The following is a 26,471-nucleotide window of genomic DNA, read 5'->3' as shown; positions in this document are numbered from 1 at the left end:
TGGTCAGTAATCCTTATTAAAAAAATAAATAAATAACACAAAGTTTTAACTCTGCATTGAATTAAGAAGGGATTTATTTTGCCCACTGACCCCAAGTGGTGTTAATTTAACTATAATTTTTCCAGCTATGATATCAGTAAGGTTGTTGTTAGTTGCTGTTGAGTCAATTCCAACTCATGGCTACCCCATGTGTTACAGAGTAGAACTTCTCCATAGGGGTTTCTTGGCTGTACTCTTAATAAAAGCAGTTCACCAGGCCTTTTTCTGCAGCACCACTGGGTGTGTTCCAACTGCCACCCTTTAGGTTCACAGTAGAGCGCAAACTGTTTGCGCCATCTAGGGACCTGGTATCAGTCATAACCTTAAAAATATTTGTGATAATTCTAAAATTTTTATCTTTATGTGGTGTAAGCTGCTAAGCTAAAGACAATACGTCTGGTGATTTACACAGATCATTGATATTGCAATCGTTAAAAGATAAAGGAGGATTCTAACCATTTACCTTCCGTGGGCTGCAGAGGTTGTTTAATAGACTCTGGGGAAACGAGAGATGCCGAGTGTGGAGAGTTGGGGGCTTCCACAGACCACCCCTGATGTACATCACCAGTTGCTGAAGCAAATGCATCATAGTGAGGCATGCCTAATATTGAAACATAAACAAAGACATTTTTGAAACCTGGTCAACACTGAGGAAAAAGGGCACGTGATACTAAGAATCAGTATATAAATCCACGAAAACACAGGCTTAAGAACCAAGGAAAAACAATCCAAGAAAGTTTTAAAAAATAAAACTGCTGAAATTCTTCAGGTTTTGGCTAATTGTTATGGGGAAATATAATATCGCTATAACCCTGTAGCGCCATTAATCAACATTTATCGGCAACATTTAATGGCTGCCTAGGGGGAAAAAAATTTTTTTTTTTTCCTATAGTGCATTACAAAGATTTAAAATACCAAAGATTGACCTCTAGCTCCAATATCACAACCTACATAATATACTGTATAGCAAGAAACTGTGGGCCTTAATTTCTTCTTCTGTAAAATGACATTAATACTTAACTTTTCAACATTAGAAGACAATTTTATGAAAATCCTTCATATATTATTAAGAACTTGACAAGTATAAAGGTATTATCTTTATGATGTCCTAGGCCAGGGGGAATAGGGGATTTAAAAGCATAAGATTCTTCTTAGTGAGCTGAAAGGAGTCAAGCTAAAACCACATATCAGGAGACTAGGCGGACAGCAATAGTCCACCTATTTAACATCCTTTCCCAAGAGATCTTCAGTCCAAAGAAAAGCATAAAAGCAACATCATTAGTCAGGATCTAATAATTATATTATAATTAATTATATAAATTAGATAATATAAATTATAAACATGTTTGACGTGGGACTTGATGATGGATACCCTGACCACTTTCAATGATAAAAGTTAACATAAAGCCTGGAGTGAGGAAACTAGTATTGATAACTAAGATCTGTTTAATGTATACACTGTGTTAGACACTACGCTAAGTGCTTTTGCATAATTTTATTTAATCATTGCCACAATCTTTCAGGTAGAAACTAGTGCTGGCCTCACTTTATAGATAAAGAAACCAAAGTTTTGGGAAGTTAATACTTTGTCCAAGGCCATGAGATAGTAAAATGTGAAGATACAATATGGCCCTAGATTATAGGACTCTTGACTTAGAATGAATAAGGAGGACTGAAGAAGAATTGATGCCTTTGAATTACGGTATTGGCAAAGAATATTGAATATATCACAGACTGCCAGAAGAACAAACAAATCTGTCTTAGAAGAAGTACAGCCAGAACGTTCTTTAGAAGTGAGGATGGCGAGACTTCATCTCATATAGTTTCGACATGTTATCAAGAGAAGGACATCATGTTTGGTAAAGTGTAGGGCCCGTGAAAAAGAGGAAGACCCTCAACAAGATAGACTGATATAGTGGCTGCTACAATGGGCTCAAACATAGCAATGACTGTGAGGATAGCATAGAATGGGGCAGTGTTTTGTTCTGTGGTACATAGGGTTGCTATAAGTAGGAACAACAAGAAGTCCTTTGAGGAAGAAGTGAGTAACCCCTGAGCTGCCCAACTGTAAATTCTCTTCTTTGACTAGAGAAAGTCTGTCACAGCCAGAACCCCTGCACATGATTTTGCCTAAGTGGTTAACTTCAAAGACGGTAGGTGAGGGGCCATATTGATCATCTGGAGTTAAGGAATAAATTCAGTTGGAGAAACCATACCATAAATGTCATTCAAAGGATCACTTTGCCCTGTAACTGTTGAGGCATTGTTTGTCCCACTGGGGATAAAGAGAAAATCTGCCTGGTCATCATCTTGGTGCATCTTAAAGGAATCTGGAATAAAGAAATAATCCAAAACTCATTATCAGTAAATACGACTAAGAAGATTAACATTTCTTATTATTCCATGATGAATATCGATAATATGTGAGTGCACGTGGCAGGGAATCAATAAATATTCACTAATTCATTTGTTATGAGTTAATAATATATAGTCCTTTGTTCACTAATATTTGGTTATTTAAATCAGACAGCCAGCAAATACATAAACCTAAAAGGACAACTAGTATTCAACTCTATGACATACTAAGAGGTGAATGAACAGCTATAACTAAACTTTCAATATATATTTACATAGTAGGCATTCGTTATGGTTATTTAATTAAAAAAAAAAAAGTAACAGCTAGAGTCAGAAGAGGGGAAAAAAAAAGGAATTTTTCACCTCATGTGGGCATCATGAAGAAAACTGCCTTTTAAAAGCTCCCTGACTGAGACAAGGCGAACAGTTGGCACCCTAAATGGAGGAACAAACTCTAAACTCGGGGAGCTGGAAGGAGTAAATGCATTCAAAACATCAGATAAACCCTCTGTTTTGTCTGTTTTACACGAAAAAAAGCTAGGCTCCTGAAGCCAAGGGAGAATTCTCTAAAGAGGCATTCTCAAAATTTAGCATATTTTGAATTACCCTCAAAGTTTGTTAAAATCCAGATTGCTGGGCCCTGAGAATCTACATTTCTAACTAGTTCCTCAGTGATGCTATGCTGCTGGTTTAAGACCCACTTCCTTAAGGTACTTCAACTGTCAGGCGTGGGTGTATTAAAAAAAACCCAGGCCTTGAGAGAAAATTCATTCCTGTGGCACTGAGGAAACTAAAACCAAACCTGTTGTTGCGGAGCCGTTACTGACTTATAGTGAACCTATAGGACAGAGTAGAACTGCTTCAGAGAGCTTCCAAGGAGCGGCTGGTAGATTCGAACCGCTGACCTTTTGGTTAGCAGCCGAGCTCTTAACCACTGAGCCACAAAAGCTCCAAGAAAGCTATACCACCCTCTTTTGAGTATTAAGAGTTTTCAGGGTTAGGGGAGGCTGCCACATTGAGGAGTATAAATAAGCAGAAGGCAAAACTGGGAAACTGTTGGGGATGGAGGAGGCTCAAATAACTCTTCTTCAGAACATCGGGGAGCTGGAATATACGAGAGAATATAAACGTTAATTCTCCCTAGTTCTACATGGTTTGGGATAGCTGGTTGCTTGCTCTGTCTCTTATACTTCTCCTGGAGGAAAACAGGATACTTAAAGTATCCAAAAGAATAAGTGCTGTATGGTTTGCACGCCAGGATGTGAGACTGCTAACTAAGTCACATTTAAAACTGCGTGATTTCTACAAAGCCTTGTCATTTATTCATTGATTTTTTTACTGGGTGCCTACCATGTGGCTCATCGCATGAGCTCTAAAAACTCAGATGTCCAAGGTCAAGTTCGGGAACATCTAACAGAAGGGTGTATCTTAGTCCACGTTAAGGAAGATCATTCCTTGACAAATACTTAAGCTGAGAACTGAAGAACTGGGTGGTTAGGGGTAAGGGGGCAAACCTCTTCTCTAGCTAGATTCCCTCCCTTGGCGATCTCATTCAATCTCACAGCTTAAAATTTCATCTATGGGTTGGTAAAACCCAACTTTATATCTCTAGCCCTCTAGATCGATCCCCTGATTTCTATCAAATTGCCAAATCTTAACGTATTAAAAAAAAAAAAAAAACCCAAGTGTAACATGTTTCTCAAACCTACTCCTCATATAGTCTTTCATGATAAAGACATTCAACAAGTTGGGAACAGAAGGGAACGTCCTCAACCTGATAATGGGCATCTACAAAAAACACACAGCTAACATCATACTTAATGGTGTAAGACTGGATGCTTTCCCCCTAAGGTCAGGAAGAAAACAAGGATGCCCGATTCTGCATCTTTTATTCAACATTGTTCTGGAGGTTTTAGCCAGGATAAATAGGCAAGAAAAGGAATAAAAGGCATTCAAATTAGGAAGGAAAAAATAAAACTATCTCTACTATCAGATGACATGACCTTATAGAAAATGTGAAGAATCCACTAGAAAACTATTAGAACTAATAAACAAGTTCAACAAGATCGCAGGATATAAGATTGATATACAAACATCAATTCTATTTTACACTTGCAAGGAATAATCAAAAAATAAAATTAAAAAAACTGCATTTACAATAGCATAAAAAACCAAATGTTTAAGGAATAAATTTAAATAAGGGTAAAATATACCTTGAAATATAAAAAACGTTGTTGAAAGAAATCTAGATAAATGCAAAAACATCTCATGTTCATGGATCAGTAGACTTAATATTGTCAAGGTGACAATACTCCCCAAATTCTTCTACAAGTTCAATGCAATCCCTACGCAATACCAGCTGACTTCTTTGTTGAAACTGAGAAACTGATTCTAAAATCCATATTGAAATTCAAGGGAATCAGAATAGCCAAAATATCTTGAAAAAGAAAAACAAAGTAGAATTCACATTTCTCAATTTCAAAACTTACCACAAAGCAACAGTAATCAAGACAGTGTGATATGGTATAAGGCTAAATATTTAGATCAAGGGAACAGAAATTAAAGTCAAGAAATAAAACCATGTGTCTAAGGTCAATCAGTTTCCAATAAGGGTGCCAAGACCATTCAATGGAGAAAGAATAGTCTTTCAATAAATGGGGCTGGGACAACTAGATACCCACATGCAAAAGAATGAATGTGGACCCCTATGCCTCACACCATATAAAAAAATCAACTCAAAATGGATCAAAGACCTAAATGTGAGAGCTAAAACCATAAAGCTTTTAGAAGAAAACAGAGATAAATCCTCATGAACTCAGATTTGTTAATGGATTGTTAGATATGACACCAAAAGCACAAGCAACAAAAGAAAAAACAGATAAACTGGACCTCATAAAAATTAAAAACTTTTGGTGCTCCAAAGGACACTATCGAGAAAAGGAAAAGATGATGCACAGAATGGGAGATAATATTTGCAAATCACGTATCTGATAATATCTAGAATATATAAAGAACTTCTACAACTTAATAATAAAACGAATAACACAATTAAAAATTGGCAAAAAATCTGAAAAGATTTTTTTTCCAAGATAATATACAAATGCCCCATATGCACATGAAAAGATGCTTACCATCATTAGGCATCAGCTAGATCAAAAGCACAGAGATACTAGTTCGCACCCACTAGGAAGGCTAGAATCAAAGAGTCAGTCATATGCTAACAAGTGTTAGGAAGGATGTGGAGACGCTGAAACCCTTATATACACTGCTGGTGGGAATGCAGAATGGTGCATCCACTCTGGAAAACAATTTTGCAGTTCTTCAAATGATTAAACATAGACTTAGCATATGACCCAGCAATTCCACTCCAAGATATATATACCCAAGAGAAATGAAAACCTGTGTCCACTCAAAAACCTGTACACAAATGTTTAGAGTAGCATTACTCACAACAGACAAAAATGAAAATAACCAAATGTCCATCAACCGACAAACGGGTAAGCAAAATGTGGTGTATCTATACAATGGGCTATTATTCACCTATAAAAATGAATGAAGTACTAACACATCCCACAACTTGATGAACTTTGAAAAATACTGCACTAAATGAAAAAAGCCAGTCAAGAAAGACCACAAGTTCCATTTATATGAAATGCTCAGACTAGGAGCACTATAGAGATATAAGGTAGATTGGTGGTTGTTTAAGGCTGGGGGAAATGGGGGAGTGATAACTAATGGGTACAGGTTTCTTTTTGAGGAGATAAAAATGTTCTAAAATTGACCATGGTGATGACTGGACAATTCTGTGAATATACTAAACACCCACTGAATTCTACAGTTAAAATAGATGAATTATGTATGGTATGTGAATTATGGAGCCCAGGTGGCTCCGTGGTTAAGAGCTATGGCTTCTGACCAAAAGGTCAGCAGTCTGAATCCACCAGCTGCTCCCTGGAAACCCTATGGGACAGTTCTACTCTGTCCCATAGCATTGCTTTGAGTTGGAATCGACTCAATCTCACATTTGGTTTGGTAATGGATATGTGAGTTATATGTCGATAAAGCTGTTTTTTAATCAATTACCATATATCTAATCAAAAAACCTGTTGCCGTTGAGTTGATTCTGACTCACAGCGACCCTACAGGACAGAGTAGAACTGCCCCAGAGAATTCCCAAGGAGTGCCTGGTGGATTCAAACTGCTGACCTTTTTGGTTAGCGGCCGTAGTTCCTAACCACTAAACCACCAGGGTTTCCAATATATCTAGAAAAGGCAATAACTGGAAAATGGTATATAGCATCATATGCTAGGTCATGCAGAACCAACTATATAAGCATTTCATAAATTCAGACAGCAATAAAAAAAAAGTCATATATAGTCATGTGCTGCATAAGTCCCACTGGGGCAATGTGGGACCAGGTATACTTCCCTGGTCCCATAAGGTTTTTTTTTTTTTAAAGGAAAAGCAGCTCTCCTTTTGTTTATTACTTCCCCCTAATGGTTTTAAAGACTCCAAACCCAGACTACTGCAGCACTGGACTATGGGTGGGATACAGGCAGGTGGGCAGCAGGGGGCTGCAGACTGGGCAGGGCTGGGCAGCTCTGCTCCCTCCTTCTTGCTTCCTCTAGCTCTGCTTCCTCAAGCTAGGGCAATCCCACTTCTGAATATTTAGCAGCTGCCTGAAGTTCATCCCTAAAGGCAAAGAAGATTCTGCCTCCCAGGAGAAGTAAGCTGGCCGCTCACTCCCCCCAGTGGCGACTCACAGAGGCCTGGCTCTGGCCACCACTCTTTGGAAGTGGAGCCCACTGACATTCAGACAGGGAGGGTAGAATAGGGCAGGGCAGAGGCTGGAACAGCAGGGACATAAGCAGGTGTTTTCTGATGGCCCACACCCCTCTGCACCAGGATGGGGCCCAGAGGGGCCAAGCGGGTGGCTCAACTGAGCCTTAGAATCTCCGGGCCAGGACTCTGGGCTTAGCAGTCTTGAATGACATTACACCCCCAGCTTCTCTCCTCAGCCTGGCCACCCTCCCTACCTGTCTGGACTTACCCCCTTGGGCCCCAATTCCCAGAGGGGCTCTGCTCTGGCCCAACCCCCAAGCTGAGCAAGCAGACAGTGCAAGTGGAGGACGGCTGCTGCTCCAGTCCCAGTCACTGCATGATTAGCTCTGGTCAATCCCTTCTAGGCCCACCAGGACACTGGTAGGGGTTCGTGACCTCCTGGGGGAGCACACTAATGGCACAGCCCCTAACCTCTGTCTATGAGAGGCAAATCCCTGAGCCCCAGCTCAGTCTGTGCGGACACAGTTGCCTCACCTGGCTTGGGAAGGCAGCTGTTGCTCCATAGCCTCCAACCAGCCCCAAACCAGGCCTTGGAGGTCATATCCTATAGTCCACACCTGCCAAATCCCTCCCCAGGAGACAACGGGCTGTGCCTTAACATGTACGCTCCAGAGCTCTTGGCATCCGGGAGGTGGAAGATGCTAGAGCCCCACTCCCTCTTAAATCCTTCCTGGAGTGATCAGGTGTAAATCAATTAAACCAAGGACGCCCAGTGGCGATGAAGTCAACCACAAGCAGCATCCCATAAGGTTTTAATATAAAAAGCTTTATGGGGGTTGGTTGGTAACTATGGGTTATACTTTAGTCAGAAGTATGCAATCCAGGGACTGTATACAATATGGAATTCGAGCAACATCCAAATCACATAACGTCCTGTTTTAAAGAGCATATAGTAAATGTTGAGCAACATGTGACTGTGTAAGTGGAAACAACTTCTGCTCTCAACCTGGCTAACTCTGACATGGATGTAGTGATGCTACTGCTTTGAGGCATTTCTCAGACCCCTTTCACAAAAAACTACACCCTACAAAGAGCTGGCTACAAGTGAAGCGCACCTTGGCTCTTTTTCCCCCTTATCAACTTACAGTAGCATTAATTAACATGCAATAAACTGCATCTATTTTAAGCGTACCATTTGATGAATTCTGACAGTTGCATACATACATGAAACCACAACCACAAGCAAGAATACAGAAAATTTCCATCATCTCTAACAAGTCACTCATTCAATTCATTCCTCCTACTGCCTCCAGCCCCAGGCAACTACAAGTATATTCTTTTTGTCTCTACATATTGCATAGTTTGGATTTTATAGTAATGGAAACCTAAGAGTATGTACTTTTTTGTGTCTGGCTGCTTTCACTCAACATGATTTTGAGATTTATCCATATCGTTGCATTTATCAGTAGTTCACTCCTGTTTTTTACTTAATAGTATTCCACTGTAGGGTTATACCACTCTTCCCTTATCCAGTCACCAGTTGATGAACATTTGTTTTGTTCCAGTTTTTTGTTATTCCACTCAAGAACAAATCTTTGTGTAGATATATGTTTATATTTCTCTTAGGAAATACCTAGGAGTGGAATAGCTGGGTCATATGGTAGGGTTATGTTTCATAAGGAACTTTGCCTCTTTCTTATGACGATGTACTTGAGTCTTCCTGCTCCTTATATGCCTACCAGGATCTCTACTTGGTTATCAATTGCTGAAAATTCCAGTATATTTCATTCCTTGATAGGTAGCAGGAAAAAAACCAGGATTTGGAATTAAAAAATACTTGTCTTAGCTATCTAGTGCTGCTATAACAGAAATAACACAAGTGGATGGCTTTAACAAAGAGAAATTTATTTCTTCACAGTAAAGTAAGCTAGAAGTCCAAATTCAGGGTGTCAGCTCCAGAGGAAGGCTTTCTCTATCGGCCTTCTCACCAATCTTTCCCCTGCCTAGGAGCTTCTCCATGCAGGGACCCTGGTCCAAAGGACATGCTCTACTCCTGGGACTGCTTTCTAGGTGATATGAGGTCCCCCTATCTCTCTGCTTGCTTCTTTCTTTTATACCAAGAAATTGCCTCAAGACAATCCAATCTTGTAGATTGAGTCCTGTCTTACTAACACAACTGCTGCTCATCCTCCCTCATCAACAGCATAGAGGTAGGATTTACAACTTACAGGAAAATCACAGAATAACAGGAATCATGGCCCAGCCAAATTGATACACACATTTTGGGGGGGACATAATTCAATCCATGATAATACCTAAATCCAAACTCTTGTTCCAGTATATATAAACTCTAAATAGCCTTGGATATGAGTCTTGGTTTTCTTTTCCATCCAATGAGGGTAACAGTACATATTTGGTAGAAATAGGAAAGAAACACAGATAACATATCTATAAAGGCTCTAACACTGTACCTGGCACAAAACAGACACTCAGCCCATGGTGTTATTATTCCTATAACTATTCCTTCTGGAAGAATTAAGATTCTAAGGTACTATTAATCACTTAATCCTCAATGCATATGAATTTCAGATAATTTATTCAAAACAACTTTTGAAGGAGAAAGAAGTAGAGGGCATTAATCAACTGAGATGAAGGGATAAATGGAAAAAAGAAAGGGTCATCTAAATGTTCAGGAGAAATAATTATACTTGGTTGTGCTTTACGAGCTGTATTTAGGTTAAAAAGTTTTATCTGAGTTGCTGTTGGGACTTTTTCATGCTTAAGTCATATTCAAATTCAGGAGTCACAGGCACGACTGCACTTACCAGTCTGGATAGGATTTACCACTTGTTCTGGTTGGTAGCAAAAGTTTACATCTTCTGGCCAGTTTTGACTGTTCATATAGTCCTGGTAGGCCATTTTCTCTTCAAGGAATTCAGTAGGGGACCCTTAAAATGGAAATACGAAACAAAAATTACAAGGTACCACTCACTGTTTTTTCCTCATTACAGTTGAGTCTGTACAGAGTATTACAGCTAGTACAATACAACATAATCATATCTAGCTAGTGCCTTTGAAACAAACTTTTTTTTGTTTAAGATAGAAGGAAATATCAAAGCATAAGGTTGTTATTAGGGTTTAAAACATCTATTTAAATCTTCAAACTCATATGAACTGCAAGGGACTCTGAATAGTCAAAACAATCTTGAAAAAGTACAAAGTAGGCGGACTCACACTTCCCAACTGCAAAACATACTATAAAGGTACAGTATTCCAAACAGAGTTGTACCAGTATAAGGATAGACATATAGACCAACGGAACAGTTGATGGACATTTGGGTTGTTCCCACTTTTTGGCTATTATGAATAATGCTACTATGAATATTCTTATACAGGGTTTAGTGTGGTCGTATGTTTTCATTGTCTCAGGTATTATGTATAGGAATGAAACTGCTGGGTCATATGGTAACTATGTTTAACATCTTGAGGAACTGCCAAATTGTTTCTGAAAGTGGCTGCACTTTTTATATTCCCACCAGTAATGTATGAGGGTTCCAATTTGTCCACATCTTCACCAACACCTATTAATAACTGTCTTGCTTTATTTTAACCATCCTAGATGTGGGCATGAAGTGGTATCTCATGGTGGTTTTGACTAGCATTTCCCTTAACGGTTTATGATGTTGAGCATCTTTTCATGCACTTATTGGTCATTTGTAGGTCTTCTTTGGAGAAATGTCTATTCAAATTCTTCACCCAGTTTTTAACTGAGTCATTTGTCTTTTTACTGTTGAATTTTAAGATTCACAATCTTGATGATACCTCTGGAGCATAAAAGTTTTAAATCTTGATGAAATCCAATTTATCTACTTTTGGTATCATATCTAAGAAACCATCATTCCCTAATCCAAGGTCACAAAGATTTACGTCTATGTTTTCTTCAAAGAATTTTATAGTTTTAGCTCTCATGTATAGGTGTATGATCCATTTTTTTTTATATGATGTTAGGTGGAGGTCCAATGTTATTCTTCTACATACAGATATCCGGGCATCCCAGCACCAACTGTTGAGAAGACTATTCTCTTTCCATTGAATAGCCTTGGCATCCTTGTCAAAAATCAGTTCACCATAATATAAGGATTTATTTCTGAATTTTGACAGTTTCTTAGAGTGTTTAAAAAAAAAATCTTTTTTTTTTTTTTTAGAGTGTTAAACATTGATTTACCATATGGCCCAACAATTTCACTATCGGCTATCTACCCAAGAGAAATGAAAACACATGTCCAAAGATTTAATACATGAATGTTCATGGATGTATTATTCATTATTCATAATAGCTAAAAACTGGAAACAACCCAATGTATATCAACCAGAGAACAGATAGACAAAATGTGGTATATACATACATACAGTGGAATATTATTCAGTGGTAAATGGGAATGAATTACTGACACATGCTACAACCGGGATGAATCTCAAAAGCATTATGCTAAGTGAAAGAAAGAAGACAGAAAAAAACTATATAGTATATAATTCTGTTTATATGAAATTTCTAGAAAAGACAAAAGTATAATAGGGGCAGGAAGCAGATCAGTGGTTGACTAAGATTATGGGTGGGAATGGGGACTGGCTGTAAATGTACAAGGAACTTTCAGAGTGATAAAAATGTTCTAAAACTGAATGATGGAGATGGTTGGCACAGCTCTACAAATTTACTAAAAATCATTGACTTGTATACTTAGAATGGGTGAATTTGATGGTATCTAAATAACACTTAAATAAAGTTGTTTTAAAAAAATGTCTAGGACCCCAAAGCTGCTTTCAGATACTTCCTTATTAGGACTATGAACTTTTGGCAAGAAGGGAGGATGAGAAGAATGTAGAAGTGAGGTAGGAAAGAAGTTCTAAAGAAAAGTTTTGAAAGGCTGAATAGCCACAGTACTGAAGTCTGAAATTCCCTTTTGCCTTGCTGCTGGAGAAACAGCCTAGGATGTAAGAAGACATGCCTGGAAGAAGGTTCAGTTGCTGGGTACTTATTTAAAATAAATAAATACACAGCTAATGCAACTACCAGTAATCTCAAGGCAAATTGCAAAGGTAAGTTGTAGGACTGTCCCTCCTTATTACTAGCTAACTCATCAGGCTGCCTCTAGGTGCAAATTTTCCCCTTCAAGGTTGCCTTCTACGCTCATGTTTCATAGAATCATTTAAATCTGACTTCACCTACATGAAGTAGTTTAGGGACAGAGGAAAGAAGAGGAGTGAAACAAAATAATTTATCCTAGATTTTGCATTCCCTGGAATGCTGCTTCTGGAACAATCAACTGAGATGATCTTAGAATAGGTCTGAGGATTTTTTTTTTTTCTAGAAATGTTTTTACCTAAGCGTAATAAATCTGTGGATTTTAAAGTTACTGTCCATGCCTGCAAGAATGGAAGGGGGGAAATGTATTTGACATTTGAATTATCGTTTTATAACCAAAACTGCTCTTACATAAGTGAAACACCTGCTCTCTAAGAAACCCACTTGCTGAAGGAGAGTTAACACTGTAACCAACAAAGCCTCTCAAGTCCTGTTGTCAACCAGAGCCTTTAGCAAGAAGAGTTTCCTCCTGGGGTCATAGGCACTGTCTTGCATACAACTATATAACTGAGAGGCCTCTTCTGGTTGTGTGTATGTGTGGGTTTTTTTTTTTCTTTTGCTTCTTCTGTTTTAAGTTATTAAAAAAGGAAGCATATCTCTCCTCTTCAGAAGAGATAAATTTTTTTCCAGTATTTGTCACAAGAGTCTTTTCTATGATGGAAACTGATCACTGTAATTGTCTTTCATCAACACTAGTCTAACGATGGATATAGAGATGCTCTACATATGGCTAGCACCTCTGTCAACTCTCAATACATGACAAAAGTACAATAGCAAAGAAGCCTTCTGTTATGGCACAACTTGGAGCCAGAGAAGAGAAACAAGCAATACAGTTCAGATATGGAGTTCATCACCTGATGGTGCAGAAGGGACTTAAACATCCTACAATTTGTTCACGTAAACTGATACCTAAGGACCTCCAGAGGTTTAAACACATCACCTGCATCCCCTCAAAGTATCCCCTGCTCCTTTTCTTTTCTCTCCTTTTTTTTTTTTTCCTCTCTCTCTTTTTGGCCCTGCCAACCAACTTTGAATGGCTTACTCTAAAGTTCCTCAGAGCTGACTGTGGCTGAACTGGGTTCGGGGGTTTAATTTTCTGTAAAAACCTTAGATATATTTATCAGTGTTTCAGCAGACATGCAGAGCTAATTTTATATGGGTTGCATACTTGTTTGTAGGCACAGTGCTGGACAAAAAAATCTCAAGGCTAACTGAAATAACATAGACAGGTACTGGGTAGATTCTCAGGAGAGAGACAAGAAAGATAGCAAGAAATAACCCACTGGTGGTTAGGCAGCTCTGAATTAAGTGCCATGAACTATAAAATAATAAAAATGGGGTTGGGGTTCTTCATTCCAGTTTTGCCCAGCCAAACCTCCACCTTTTCAATGTTTTTCGTATCTGCTATATACTGCTGGTATACAAGATTTGGGTTATTCACAGGGAGTCCAAGAATAGGGATAGAAAAACATCAAGAGGAGTTACTTTATATTATTATAAATTATTAATTGACAGGCTGCTTTCTTATAAGCAATATTAGTGCTGTTTGTAATTTGCACATTACTAAAAAAAAAAAAAAAACAAAAAACCAGCAACCCCTTCTACTTCATACCCTTGGCTCTCCCCCTCTTCCCCACCTCACCTATGGAAACCTTAGAAAGTTAGTTCAAACTTCTAAAGTTTAAACCATACCATATTATTCCAGATGATTCATTTTTATATTTAAGCCCCTACTAATGAGCCCGTCCCTCTCCCAGGAATCAGTGATACAACAGCAAATAAAATGGTAAAAGGCCCTGGGCTCAAAGCACTTACATCATCACCAACATCACCGTTACATTGTGCTTGGGCACTAAGAAAACAACGGGTCAGTTTAGTTAAAGGTTTTTAAGACATGTCCAATGATGCAAATTTCTGAAAGCCTCATTTTTACATATCTAATAACTGCCTTACCTACTTCATAAGGTTGATAGAGGATATGTGAAAGTGTTTAGAAAACTATGAGAAGCATACCAAATTACTGCTTATCCTACAACTACTACTATGGATTATGTAGGATAAATGTCTACATCAACACAAGTACTAAGTGCTGCTATAGGAGTTAAAGGTCAGATAACACAGATGTGGGATGATCTAGGAATACTTCTTGTAGCAGATTAAAATTAAATTAGATCTTGAAAGATAGAAGGGCATAATTAAGAGGAGCTGGGAGACTAAGAGACAAGTGGGGAGGGCTTTCAACAAAGCAAAATAAGAATTAAGGCCATAGCAAGAATGGGAAAATAAGGAGCACAGCAACTTGGCTGGAACACACTTATGGAGGACAGTAGCTCTTCATAGATGGCAATTACAGAGAAGCTAGAGGGTCAAAGGCCAAACAGAGTGGACTCCAAGATCTGTGTGCCTGCATTTCTTCTAAAGGGGAGCTACCCCATACCCCTCCAAGTGGTCCTGTTGATCATGGCATTTTGGTTTCCTGACCAAAGGAGTACACTATGACTCATGCAGGCTCAAAATCCCTTTGGAGAAATTTGATATATAGATGTTTTGGATCTTGAACCATAAGGATATAAACTGAGGGTGCCAGTGGCTACCTTTCCCACCTTGAGAGAGTCTGCTTGAGAATGAAGCCCATGTCCAGGGGAGGAGAGTGGTGGTGGGTGTAAACAGAGAAAAGGAAGAGTAGGAGAAAGGGAGAAAAGCTAACAGAAAAAGAAGCAAAGAGGAAAAAGGAAGAGAAAAGACAGTGAAGAGAGGAAGGAAGAGAAAAGGGGGAGGAGAGAGGGCAAGAGAGGAGAGACTTATGTGCTAGGCATTATTCTAAAAGCTTTACATGTTGAAAGATATCTAGCTGTAGACAGTCAACAAAATACATAAATGTACAGTGCCTCATCTTTATAATGGTTGGCAAATTGGGGACGTCTCTAAACACAAAGAAATAGACATTTTGCCTAGAGCTGTCTGAAACCAGAAAGAAATAACATGTCAAAGAAAGAAAACTGGGCTACAAATCGAGACATCTAGGTTCTAACCCCAGGCCTGTCGCTTAATTTTGGGTGTGACCTGGAGACTTTTAGAGCCACACAGGAAAGAATGAAGGGTTGTGTTACTTAATTTTAAAATCCATTTTATTACTAAAATTAAGTGAGAGCTTTGGTTTATCCATTCATCTTTATATCCCTCAAAAACTTGGTCAAATATACCTTATGTTTTACCTGCTTAGGGTCCATGCCCTGGAGCAGCTGAGCCAATGAAACATACTCCAAGTCAGAAAGAGAAAGTTTATTAGGAGGTGACACCAACGAAGGGTCTGGCAGCAATGCAGGCTGTCTTTATGGAGTCCCGAACAGCAATTTTTACATCAGAGCTCACACATCATTTTAGCCAGGATTACCTAATGTTTTTAAGCATGTAGCCCACAGATGGTTGTATACATCACAAAACAACTACAAGAAACAATTAAACTAAAGACATGCATGCTGGACATGTGGACTCTGTATGTTTGTAACAGGCAAAAAAAAAAAAAAAAAAAAAACTTGCATAAAAATCTCTTGGTTAGTGGAACTAGCCTGCCAAGTCCACTCTGACTGAGATAAGGAGCAAGAAAGAAAGTTGCAGACCTGAAGTGTGAAGCGGCCTTCCTAGCTGCCATTTTGCAGGCTGAAAGCCATCTCCCAACAGAACAAAGAAGACGAAGGAGGCCAAGGCTGCAAGAGTCAAGAAGGCCCCACATCCTTTTGGAAAAAGACCAGTGCAGCTGGTGCAATAAAAAAAACACTTACAGGTTACTCAGAGCATCATTATGGCATTAGTTATATCAAGCTCTCAATCACTCATTTTAAAAAGGAGAAAACATGTTGCGAGGTATTAGGGTCACACTTACACATAGGTACTCAAGAGTTATGGATAAATGGAAGTACTTGGTCACTGGCTTAAGCTGTAAAAATAACAACTAATCAAAGAACAAACCACCGTGTCCTTGGGAAGGTTCACAAGTGGCAGGTAGAACAGGAGAGAAGAAAAGGTAGTAAAAACTTGGATAAACACTTTTTTAAATAAATAAAAATACAAATCCAGTAAGATTTTTTATAGGATTAATTGATTTGTCTCAGAACTTGAATCATAAAAACACAAATATAATAACCCACTCCCATTCTGGATTCTTGAAGAGGAATTAATCAAAACTGATAGAAGAAAACAGATTTTCCTGCTGCTCTGAGGTTGAAAGTAGGAATCAATCTGTAAATGGAACAACAGTACTGCAGGCAACGGTCCCAAAATTTGGACTTCAGCTACCTTCAGAAATAGTTTTTCTTTTATTTCCCTTTTACTATTATTATTAAACAACTAATATAATCATAATAAAGTTTAAATAACAACAGGAAAGAAGGCAGAAGGGAGGGAAGGAGGGAAGAAAGAAGGGACAGAAAGAGAAAGATGGAAAGATAGATCCAGTAAGGCATGGGACTGGGCACCAGAAGAGATATTTGAGTTTTTGACCTTGCTCTGCCACAGGCTAACCGTGTAAACTTGAGACAGCCCTTTCATCTTTCCATAACTTTTTCATCACCCCAAACAGAAACTCAGTACCCATTAAACACTAACTCCCTCATTCCTATCCCTCCCCAGCCCCTGGTAACCACTAATAAACCCTGGTTTCTATGCATTTGCCTATCCTAGATATTTCACGTAAGTGGGATCATGCAATATTTCACGTAGCATAATGTTTTCAAGGTTTATCTACGTTGTAACATTATTAGAACTTCATTTCTCTTTATAGCTGAATAATATTCCTTTGTACGTATGTATCCCATTATATTTATCCATTTATATATTGATGGACACTTGGGTTGTTTCTACCTTTCATAAGTGAATAATACTGCTGTGAACACTGGTGTACAAATATTTGTCTGAGTCCCTGCTTTGAGTTCTTTTGGGTCTATACCTAGAAGTGGAACTGTTAGGTCACAAGGTAATTCTATGTTCAAATTTTTGAGGAATCGCCAAACAGTTTTTCACAATGGCTACAACTGTTTTACATTCCCACCAGCAACGGACCAGGGTTTCAGTTTTTCCACATCTCTGCCAACACTTGTTAGTTTCTGTTTTTCTGACAATAGCCATCCTAGTGGTTGGTAAGTGGTATCTGGTGGTTTTAATTCCCATTTCCCTAATGACTACTGATGTTGAGCACATTTTCATGTGTTCATTGGCTATGTGTATCTCCTTTGGAGAAATGTCTATTCAAGTCCCTTTCTCATTTTTTAATTGCATTGTTTGTTTCTTATTATTCAGCACTACAATATTTAATCAGTGAAGTGGCACAGTTGGAGAAGGAACATGCAACTCTAGTTTTAGGGTGCAGAAGGTAGTGGTTATCTATTTGCATACTGGTTCTGCAGCCCAGCCTACAGCAGTTTCTCTCAAGAGTAACATTCAGCACAGCCAGCAACAGGCATCAGTGTTATTAATGAACCTGCTTGACAGATGCTCACTCCCACATATTCATTCAATGACCTAGATTTCGTAGCTCTTAAAACTCCACAGCAAAAGCGGGCAAACTCCCTTGCAGGAACAAGAGCCTTCAGAATAAATGTTTTCTACATAATTATAATCTACTCAGACAGTCCATTTCAGTAAAACAATGAAAAACATACTTCAAAACAAGAAGCAATTTACATAATGAGATAGAAACAACCCTTACCCTACCATCAGTCATTCCTAGGTATGTTGTTTCTTCTAAAAAAGTGGATGGGAAAAGACAAAGGCCAGTTTCTACTCCTGTGACATTGAAGGTATTTAACAGAAAAGGGAAGCTGCTAAATATTAAAAGTACCAGTTAATCAAGTAGTATATCTACAGATTAAAGCCAGGCTAATTCTATCTGATAAGATCCATCCCAAGTTCAAGAAGGATTCATGGATTTTATTACAACACACTACAAAAAGCTTATTGATATGGTTTTAGATTTCTACATTAAAAAAACCTTTAAGAAACTACCTCCTGTCAAGTTTTGATGTCATATCAAAGAAGAATATCCAGTTATCTGGAAAAAAACCTGTCAAAATGCTTTCCTTTTCTACTCCTCTTTCCTTTTTAAACCATATCTATATCTGAAAACTAATTTTCTTTATATATTTCAACCCAAACAACATGTGAGAGATTGAATGCAGAGGCAGATATGAAAATTCAGCGTCTTCTATTAAACAAGACATTAAAGAGATTTACAAAAATATAAAATGATACTACCTTTCTTACTAAATTCTGTTTTTGAAAATACATTTCTCATTAAAAAGGGTATTTATGTTAATGTATAACAGGTTTATTATTATTACTTTTACAATACATAATTTTTAAGTTTCTCAGTTTTAATTTCTAATTTAATAATATTGATAGATATAACCTATATAAACAAAAGTTCTCTGAGGTCCTCGATAATTTTTTAAACAGCTTTATTGAAGTGCAATTGACATACAATAAACTACACAGATTTAAAGCTGTACAATTTGACAAATTTTGACATTTGTATAATATCACCAGAAGACAGTAAACATACTCATTACCCTCAAACGTTTCCCAGTTTTTAAGCATGCAAAGTTATTCCAACGCCAAAAAGCTGAGAACTGCTGACTTCAGAGTATTTAGAAACATTTCTCCCTCTAGAAAACCAAAACCAAATCAGCTGCTGTTGAGTTGACTCTGACTCACAGCGACCCTACAGCACACAGCAGAGCTGCCCACAGGGTTGCCAAGGAGCAGCTGGCAGATCCAACCGCTGACCTTCTAACTGGCAGCCGAGCTCTGAACTACTGCAGCACCAGGGCTCCCTCTCTCTAGAGCGTACTGTGATTTATCTGGAGAGTCAAGTAAAAAGATGAAAAAGAAACACAGATGGAGGCAGAAGACTCAGGTTCTAGTCCAATATCTATGGAGAGTCCTGGTTTAACTCATTTAATCTCTTTAGACCTTAATATTTTCATCTGTACAATGAAAGGGTTATACTAGTATCTGGTCTCTAAACTCTCATCTAGCTCCAAAGGTATGTATTAATTTACACACATGCCTATGTACTATACTACAGACTTACCATGTAACTATCACTCTTTTAGGTTCCCACAGAGAGTCAAGAAGTCCAAGACAATGTTCAAGCTTCACTATGTTTTGTTTTTTGATAGAAATTCAGCCATATGAGAAATGAGGAAATACATATTTTATATTTCACTAAGGACTAAACTGTATCACACAAATGTTTAAAGGATACGGAAATAACAAAATGTTAAGAAGGGGGCTTCTTCAATTAAGAAAAAAGTAGGTGAAAATATCTGAACATGGTATTTTCGATTACTGTTGGCACTGTAAATAATACATGTGAGAATGTCTTAGATTATCACAAAGATAAAACAAGTGACGAGGGAAGTAACATGTATATTTGTACACGCACAGAATGACAAAATAAGTATGACAAAATGTTATTCATTAGTGAATCTGGAAGAATATATAGAAGTTCTTGATTCTATTCTTGCACCTTTTCTTTAAAGACGAAATTATTTCAAAATAAAAAGTTAAAAAGTGACAGGAGAAACCTAACTACTTTCTCAAATTTTCAGCCAACTCTAATTTTATAATAAAACAGATTAAAGTGTTCAGATCCAACTAACATTATGTTGTCCTTCTCACAGTACTAAACAGGCAAAAAAGTCACCAAACTTTCCTGACTTGAAATTAACTAAAGCATTGAAGGAGGTCTCCAGCAGACAAAAAGATAATGACTTTAGGTTAATGTTGGTTTCTTTTTGGTTCATAGTAAAACAAACCAGCATGTTCATCTCTGAAATGTTCTAAAAGACCACAGTCTGGTTGTTTTGCTCCAACCAGAAACTTTGCAGGATGCTTCCCAGAGTGGTAATAGGTGAAGGACACGACCTTGAAGCTATAATACAGGTTCAACTGACAGTGGTTTAGCTGTGAAGTAAACACTACATGATTTTTAGTAGTCCCTTTTACCTCCTGCCATACTCGATTCATTATCATACTGACTGTACATGGTTCCTATAAAAACACGCGTCTCTCTCCACACAGCTTCCTTCTTCATTCTCCACACAAGCTATTACCTATACTCACTCTCCCCTCCTGTCCTCCCTTCATCTCAATGCATAATCTCTTACTTTAGAGAAGAAATATCCTTTGGCTATCCTTGTCTCTGCTCCAAACTTAACTACATCTGAACCCATCATTACTTCTTTCCTTCCTATTTATGAGGGAGGTATAATCTGCTCCCTTTATTATTTTTTAATTTGGGAAAAAACTGCTAAACTAGGGAAAATTAGAGATAATATGTGAAATACACATTATTCTCCTTCCCAAGGACAGCACTTCCACAACTACGCCCTCAACTGCCTCCTTTGCCACCCAGTCCTCCCACATTCTGGACTTGCTTTTTATTCCTTCTCTCCTGACTTCTCGCCCTCTAATTAAAAGCACAATTAAATCTCTAGCGCCTTTAAAACATAAACAAAATCCAAATCATATTAAAGAAAAAAAAATCCCCTATAGAAGAATCTATGGGTTAAAAAAAAAAAATCTTAAATTCAAATTTAGACAGTTTTTTTTTTTAAAGAGCTAACTGGGGAAAATATTGAGAATTAAATACTACTGAATATTTGATACTGAGGAATTGCTTTTTCTGTGTGTGCATAACAGTTTTGTAATTATGTGTTTAGAAATAATTTTTTAGAGATATACACTGAAATAAAGATAAAATATGACGTCTGGAGTTTGCTTCAAAAAAACACCCAGGTGGGGTAAAGTAAGATTATCCAGACAGTAGTCAAGCAATCTACTAGAGTCTCTGTCTCTAAACATAAAACGTGTTCATATTATTCTCCCACTTAAAACTCAACATTTCCTTATAACCTATAGATCACAGGGCAAATTTAAATCTCACAAGGTCCTTTGCAAACTAGTTTCAAATAATATTTCAACATCATTGTTCAGCAGTCCATCTCTACCCCACTATTCAGCTAACCAAACCATTCCTTACACTCTATTATTATTTTATATAGGCTGCTCTCTTTGCCTAAAATAACGAACCTCCTCCCACACTATTTGTCTGCCTAAGGCTTACTCATCCTTTAAGACTGGGTTTGAATTTCAAGGTCAACTCCTCTAGGAAATATTTGCATGTACCGCCCCTCTCAAATGCAGGAACTCTTCCCTCAGTGTACTCATGGTAACCTGTGCCTACACATAAACATGGAAAAGATTTGGCTCATCCACTTGAGAACAAGGACTGTGCCTTTCTGTTCAGTATTACCAGCACTGCGAACAGTGTCTGACACCTAGCTGGTACCCAATAAATGGTTGTTGAATAAACAAATGGTGATAATTTGGAGGGGAAAAAAAATTCACCTAGAGTATGTGGTGCTCAGGTGGGCTTTTCTTGAAGATACAATCTACGAATGCAGAGTCTACTTTTTGTTGGCAACCAATTTCACAAAACAATATGTGCATTATTAATTGTTTAATGTGAAACTAATTTGCTCTGCAAACCTTCATCTAAAGTACAAAAAAATGGAAGTGTTGAAATTCTACTGCGAATAAAAAAAGATTCTACTTTTTATAACAGCTTTGTTCTACTGAATTTTATCCACATATTTTTTGCTGAGTATTTTAAAAATTCAATCAGCGTGTCATTTACTTTTTCTAAATTTAAACAATATACACTTGCATTAAACTAAATCAGCCCATTTAAAGATTTGAATTTGTCTTGGTCACAGCATGCCAAGAGTAAAAGGAGAGACTATTAAAAATTAGGATTGTCATATACCTATGATATGATATATAGGTACCCTAATTGTGGTGATATATAAACTAGGCTCTTTCTTCAGACAAAATGAGAATTAAAATATCCCCTTAAAATGTCAATAGCTCGAAACGTAAAATGATGCAACTGCTCTGGAAAACAGTATGGTGATTTCTCAAAAATTAGAGATTCAGCAATCCCGATCCTTGGTATATACCCTAGACATCTAACAAAAGTGACACGAATAGACATATGCACACCTATTTTCACTGCAGCACTATTCACAATAACCAAAAGATGGAAACAACCTAAGTGCCCATCAACGGACGACTGGATAAACAAAATGTGGTATATACATACAAAGGAATACTATGCACTCATAAAGAAAGAAAAGTTTCTGAAACATCTTGGAACATGGATGAACCCAGAGGACATTATGCTGAGCAAAATACGTCAACCATAAAAGGACAAATATTATATGATCTCACTTTCATAAAATGACAAGAACAGCTATATATACAGAGACCAATGTTCATTGGTGGTTACCAGGGATGGGGAGGAGGGGAAAAGAGGATTCATTTAGTAGTCACTATTTATTTATAGTAATGGGAAAGGTAGCAGTGAATGTGGGAGAAGTGTGCATAGCCTTAACGAAGGTAACTGATGTCACTAGATTGTACACACACAGCTATAAATACTATGTTATATATAATTTTACTACAACAACCAAAATACGTATGTACTTATGCATGTGTGTATTATATACACACACTCACACATACATACATTCAGGAGTCCCTGGATTACAAACAAGTTCAGTTCCTAAGTCTGTCTTTAAGTCTATACGTCAGAACAGTTAGGTATGGTTCATATCTAACGTCAGTTAGTCAAATGTTTGTCTTAGCATATAGCGTCCCATTCTATGCATTAAAAAACATTAAAGAAACACTTCCAGATACACTAAAACATCTTAACATAATAACAGTAATGTCTTCATGTGCATCGCAAAGTAGCTCCCATTTGTTATTACAAACCACTGTATGTACCTCAAATTTTTAATATAATAGGCTTTATGGGGCTTGGTTCATAACTGTAAGTTGTACATAAGTTAGACGTTCATTACCCCAGCGACTACCTATATATAACAAATAAGGCTCACAGAAACTGGTATTTCTTGTTGTTGTTTTTAGGTGCCATCAAGTCAGTTCTGACTCATAGTGACCCTACGTGCAGGAGAACGAAACAGTGCCCAGTCCTGTACCATCCTCACTATAATCTGTGTCCCCCAAAAATGTGTCAACTTGGTTAGGCCATGTGTGGTTGTCCTCCATTTTGTGATTTCCCTATGGGTTATAAATCATAGTATCTGCCTATGGTTAAAAAGGATTAGGGTGGGATATAACACCCTTACTAGGTCATATCCCTGATCCAATGTAAAGGCAGTTTCCCTGGGGTGTGGCCTACACCACCTTTTATCTCTCCAGAGATAAAAAGGGAAGGGAAGGGAAGCAAGCAGAGAGTTGGGAAGGGAACTTCATATCACCAAGGAAGCAGCACTGGGGACAAAGCCCGTCGGTCTGTCCTTTGGACCTGAGGTTCCTGTGCTGAGACACTCCCAGAACAAGGGAAGACTGATGAAAAGGAATCTTCCTCCAGAGCCAACATAGAGAGAAAGCCATTCCCTGGAGTCGGCACCCTGAATTTGGACTTGTAACCTACTAGACCAAGATAAAATAAACCTCTCTTTGTTAAAGCCATCCACTTGTGGTATTTCTGTTAAAGCAACACTAGATGACTAAGACACTCACAATCACTGCTATGTTGGAGCCCACTGTTGCAGCACTGTGTCAATCCATCTTGTTGATGATCTTCCTGTTTTTCGCTGACCCTGTACTTTACCAGGCATGGTGCCCTTTTCCAGAGACTAGTCCCTCCTAATAACATGTCCAAAGTAGGTAAGACAAAGTCTCGCCATCCTCCCTTCTAAGGAGCATTCTGGCTGCACTTCTTCCAAGACAGATCTATCTGTTCATTCTTCTGGAAGTCCATGGTGTATTCAATATTCTTCGTTAACACCATAATTCAAGGCATCAATACTTCTTCGGTCTTTCTTATACATTGTCCAGCTTTCGCATGCATATCATGGCTTGGGTCAGGTATACCTTATGATACTTCTTAGACATAACCAATTACCTCACAGGATTAGTTTTCTTTGGTTTGAAGACTTAAGGTCATGGTCCTGTGGTCAACTGGCATAATACAGTTAATAAAGTTTATGTTCTACATCCTAGTCTGGTGAATAATGTCTAAGATACAACTATTGGTCTCTACTCATCCGGAGCAAAAGAAAAAGAAGGAAACCTGAGACTCAGAGAAGGAACTAGTCTACAGGACTAGCTGTCTATGCCAACCACAGCCTCCTCTACCCTCAGACTAGAATATGGTATCTTACTGAACCCACTGAGACAGGAGGAATCCCTGAGACTATTGTCCTGAGATGTTCTTTAAACCTTGAACCGAAATCTATTCCCTCAAGTCACCTTTTAGCTAAACAGCAGGTTAGCCCATAAAGCAATGATTATCGCCCTTGAATACTGCACGCTTTTAAAAAACCATGAGATCAACTGGTCAACAAATACTCTAAAGCATAGATGAGAAGGCTGGGGGCCAGTGAGACTAGGTTAATGAGTATGGAATAACTAGAACAGAAATAATGAGCATGTTGATACAATGTGAAGAATGTAACCAATGTCTCTGAACAAAATATTTAGAAATTGTTGAATGGGAACCTGTTTTGGGCTGTACACTTCCACTTAAATGCAATATTTTTTAAATGTCAATAGCTCATAATAAACCCAATTTGTATTTTCACTTTCTGTTAAACAGGTTGTATATATGAAATGTTTAAATTATGGCCTAAGTTAACAGATTTTTTATTTAAAGCAGAAATATTGTAAGTAGCCTTAGTCGAAATTCAACTATGGTAGAAATCACATGTTCACATTAAACTGCTTCATGTACACAGCCCACATTTCAGTGGTTTCTATTCATTGTGTCAATTTATTCTAGACAACTATGGGACATTTCAAACTGAAGAAGAAAAACCATTCTTCCCAAGCAGGGCAAATTATTCACGGATATTTAATGTTCTCATTATAGATTATTATTGGAACACAAACACGTAAGAATCAAGAAGGAAATTAATATCCAAACAGTTTATCTTCCTGTTTATGGCTCCTTCAGATTAGGAAAGATTTCTTCACATTCGGATAACAAATGTGTCAGCAGGGCGAGGGGTTTGGTTTTCCACTCCTCTTGTACCCCTTCTTCCTCCTGGCATACGGCCGGACACGATGTGCGACCCTTCACCACAGACAGGCATGCAGTCAGGTGAGGGTTTAGGTTTCAATCCCTGATCTAAATCTCACTCAACGCACAATCTGAGGCACATTTCTTTCCTACTCTGTGCCTCACGCCTCACATCCTGCTACTGTCCAACAAGTGAGGCAAGACCAAACAATCTACAACAATCCCCTGAGATCTGACAACCTCTGCTACTTTGCATTACTAACCCCTAATAAAGTTATCACTGGAAGCAATTGATGTAGCAGTTTACTCTGTTCTGGGGGGAAAAAATGCAATAAAACCGTAAGTACAGTGGTTGTAGGGGGAGGTGGAGGAATAAATAGGTCAAGCCCAAAATATTTAGGACAGTTAAACTATTCTGCATGATACTGTAATGGTGGCTACTTGACACAGAGCTATACAATGTAATGAGTGAACCCTAATAATAACAGTGTATCAATACTGCTTCATCAATTATAACAAAGGCACCACACTAATGCAAGACAGAGCCCTGGTGGCCTAGTGGTTAAGTGCTATGGCTGCTAACCAAAAAGGTCAGCAGTTCGAATCTACCAGGTGCTCCTTGGAAACACTTTGCGGCAGTTCTACTCTGTCCTATAGGGTCGCTATGAGTTAGAATCAACTCGACAGCAATAGGTTTGATTTTGGTTTTAATGCAAGATACAAGAAAATCTGCAGGTGGAAAGAGAGTACATGGGAGCTCTCTGCAGTTCATATACAAATTTTTCTTCTTAAACCCAAAACTGCTCTAAAGAGTATTATATTATTTAAAAACAAGAACATGTACTGTATCATTTTATCATTTGCACCCCATGGTCATAACCATGACTCAATCTTTAGAGAGGTGTGTTAATGGTGCATGTAAGCACCAAGTCTTCAGAAGAAGGGTCAATCAGTGCCCTTTTTAAGCCCCTAAACCAAAACCAAACCATTGCCGTTGAGTCGATACCGACTCATAGTGAACCTATAGGCTGCTATGAGTT

At 38.1% G+C, this 26,471-nt stretch overlaps 1 protein-coding gene across 1 annotated transcript in view; it reads right to left on the bottom strand.

The window, feature by feature from the left end:
- The window catches only part of MAP4 (microtubule associated protein 4), a 199,284-nt gene that overhangs the window by 53,312 nt on the left and 119,501 nt on the right, over nt 1–26,471 (bottom strand). Inside the window, 3 exon segments of the mRNA XM_064274613.1 lie at nt 503–640; nt 2,256–2,369; nt 10,003–10,125. Of these exon segments, the coding sequence (XP_064130683.1) occupies nt 503–640; nt 2,256–2,369; nt 10,003–10,125 (375 nt within the window).

This window comes from Loxodonta africana, chromosome 22 (assembly GCF_030014295.1).
Source record: "Loxodonta africana isolate mLoxAfr1 chromosome 22, mLoxAfr1.hap2, whole genome shotgun sequence".
In the NCBI taxonomy this organism is placed as follows: Eukaryota; Metazoa; Chordata; class Mammalia; order Proboscidea; family Elephantidae; genus Loxodonta; species Loxodonta africana.
The sequence above is the reverse complement of the archived record's forward strand: the minus strand, read 5'-3'. Positions and strand labels throughout refer to the sequence as shown.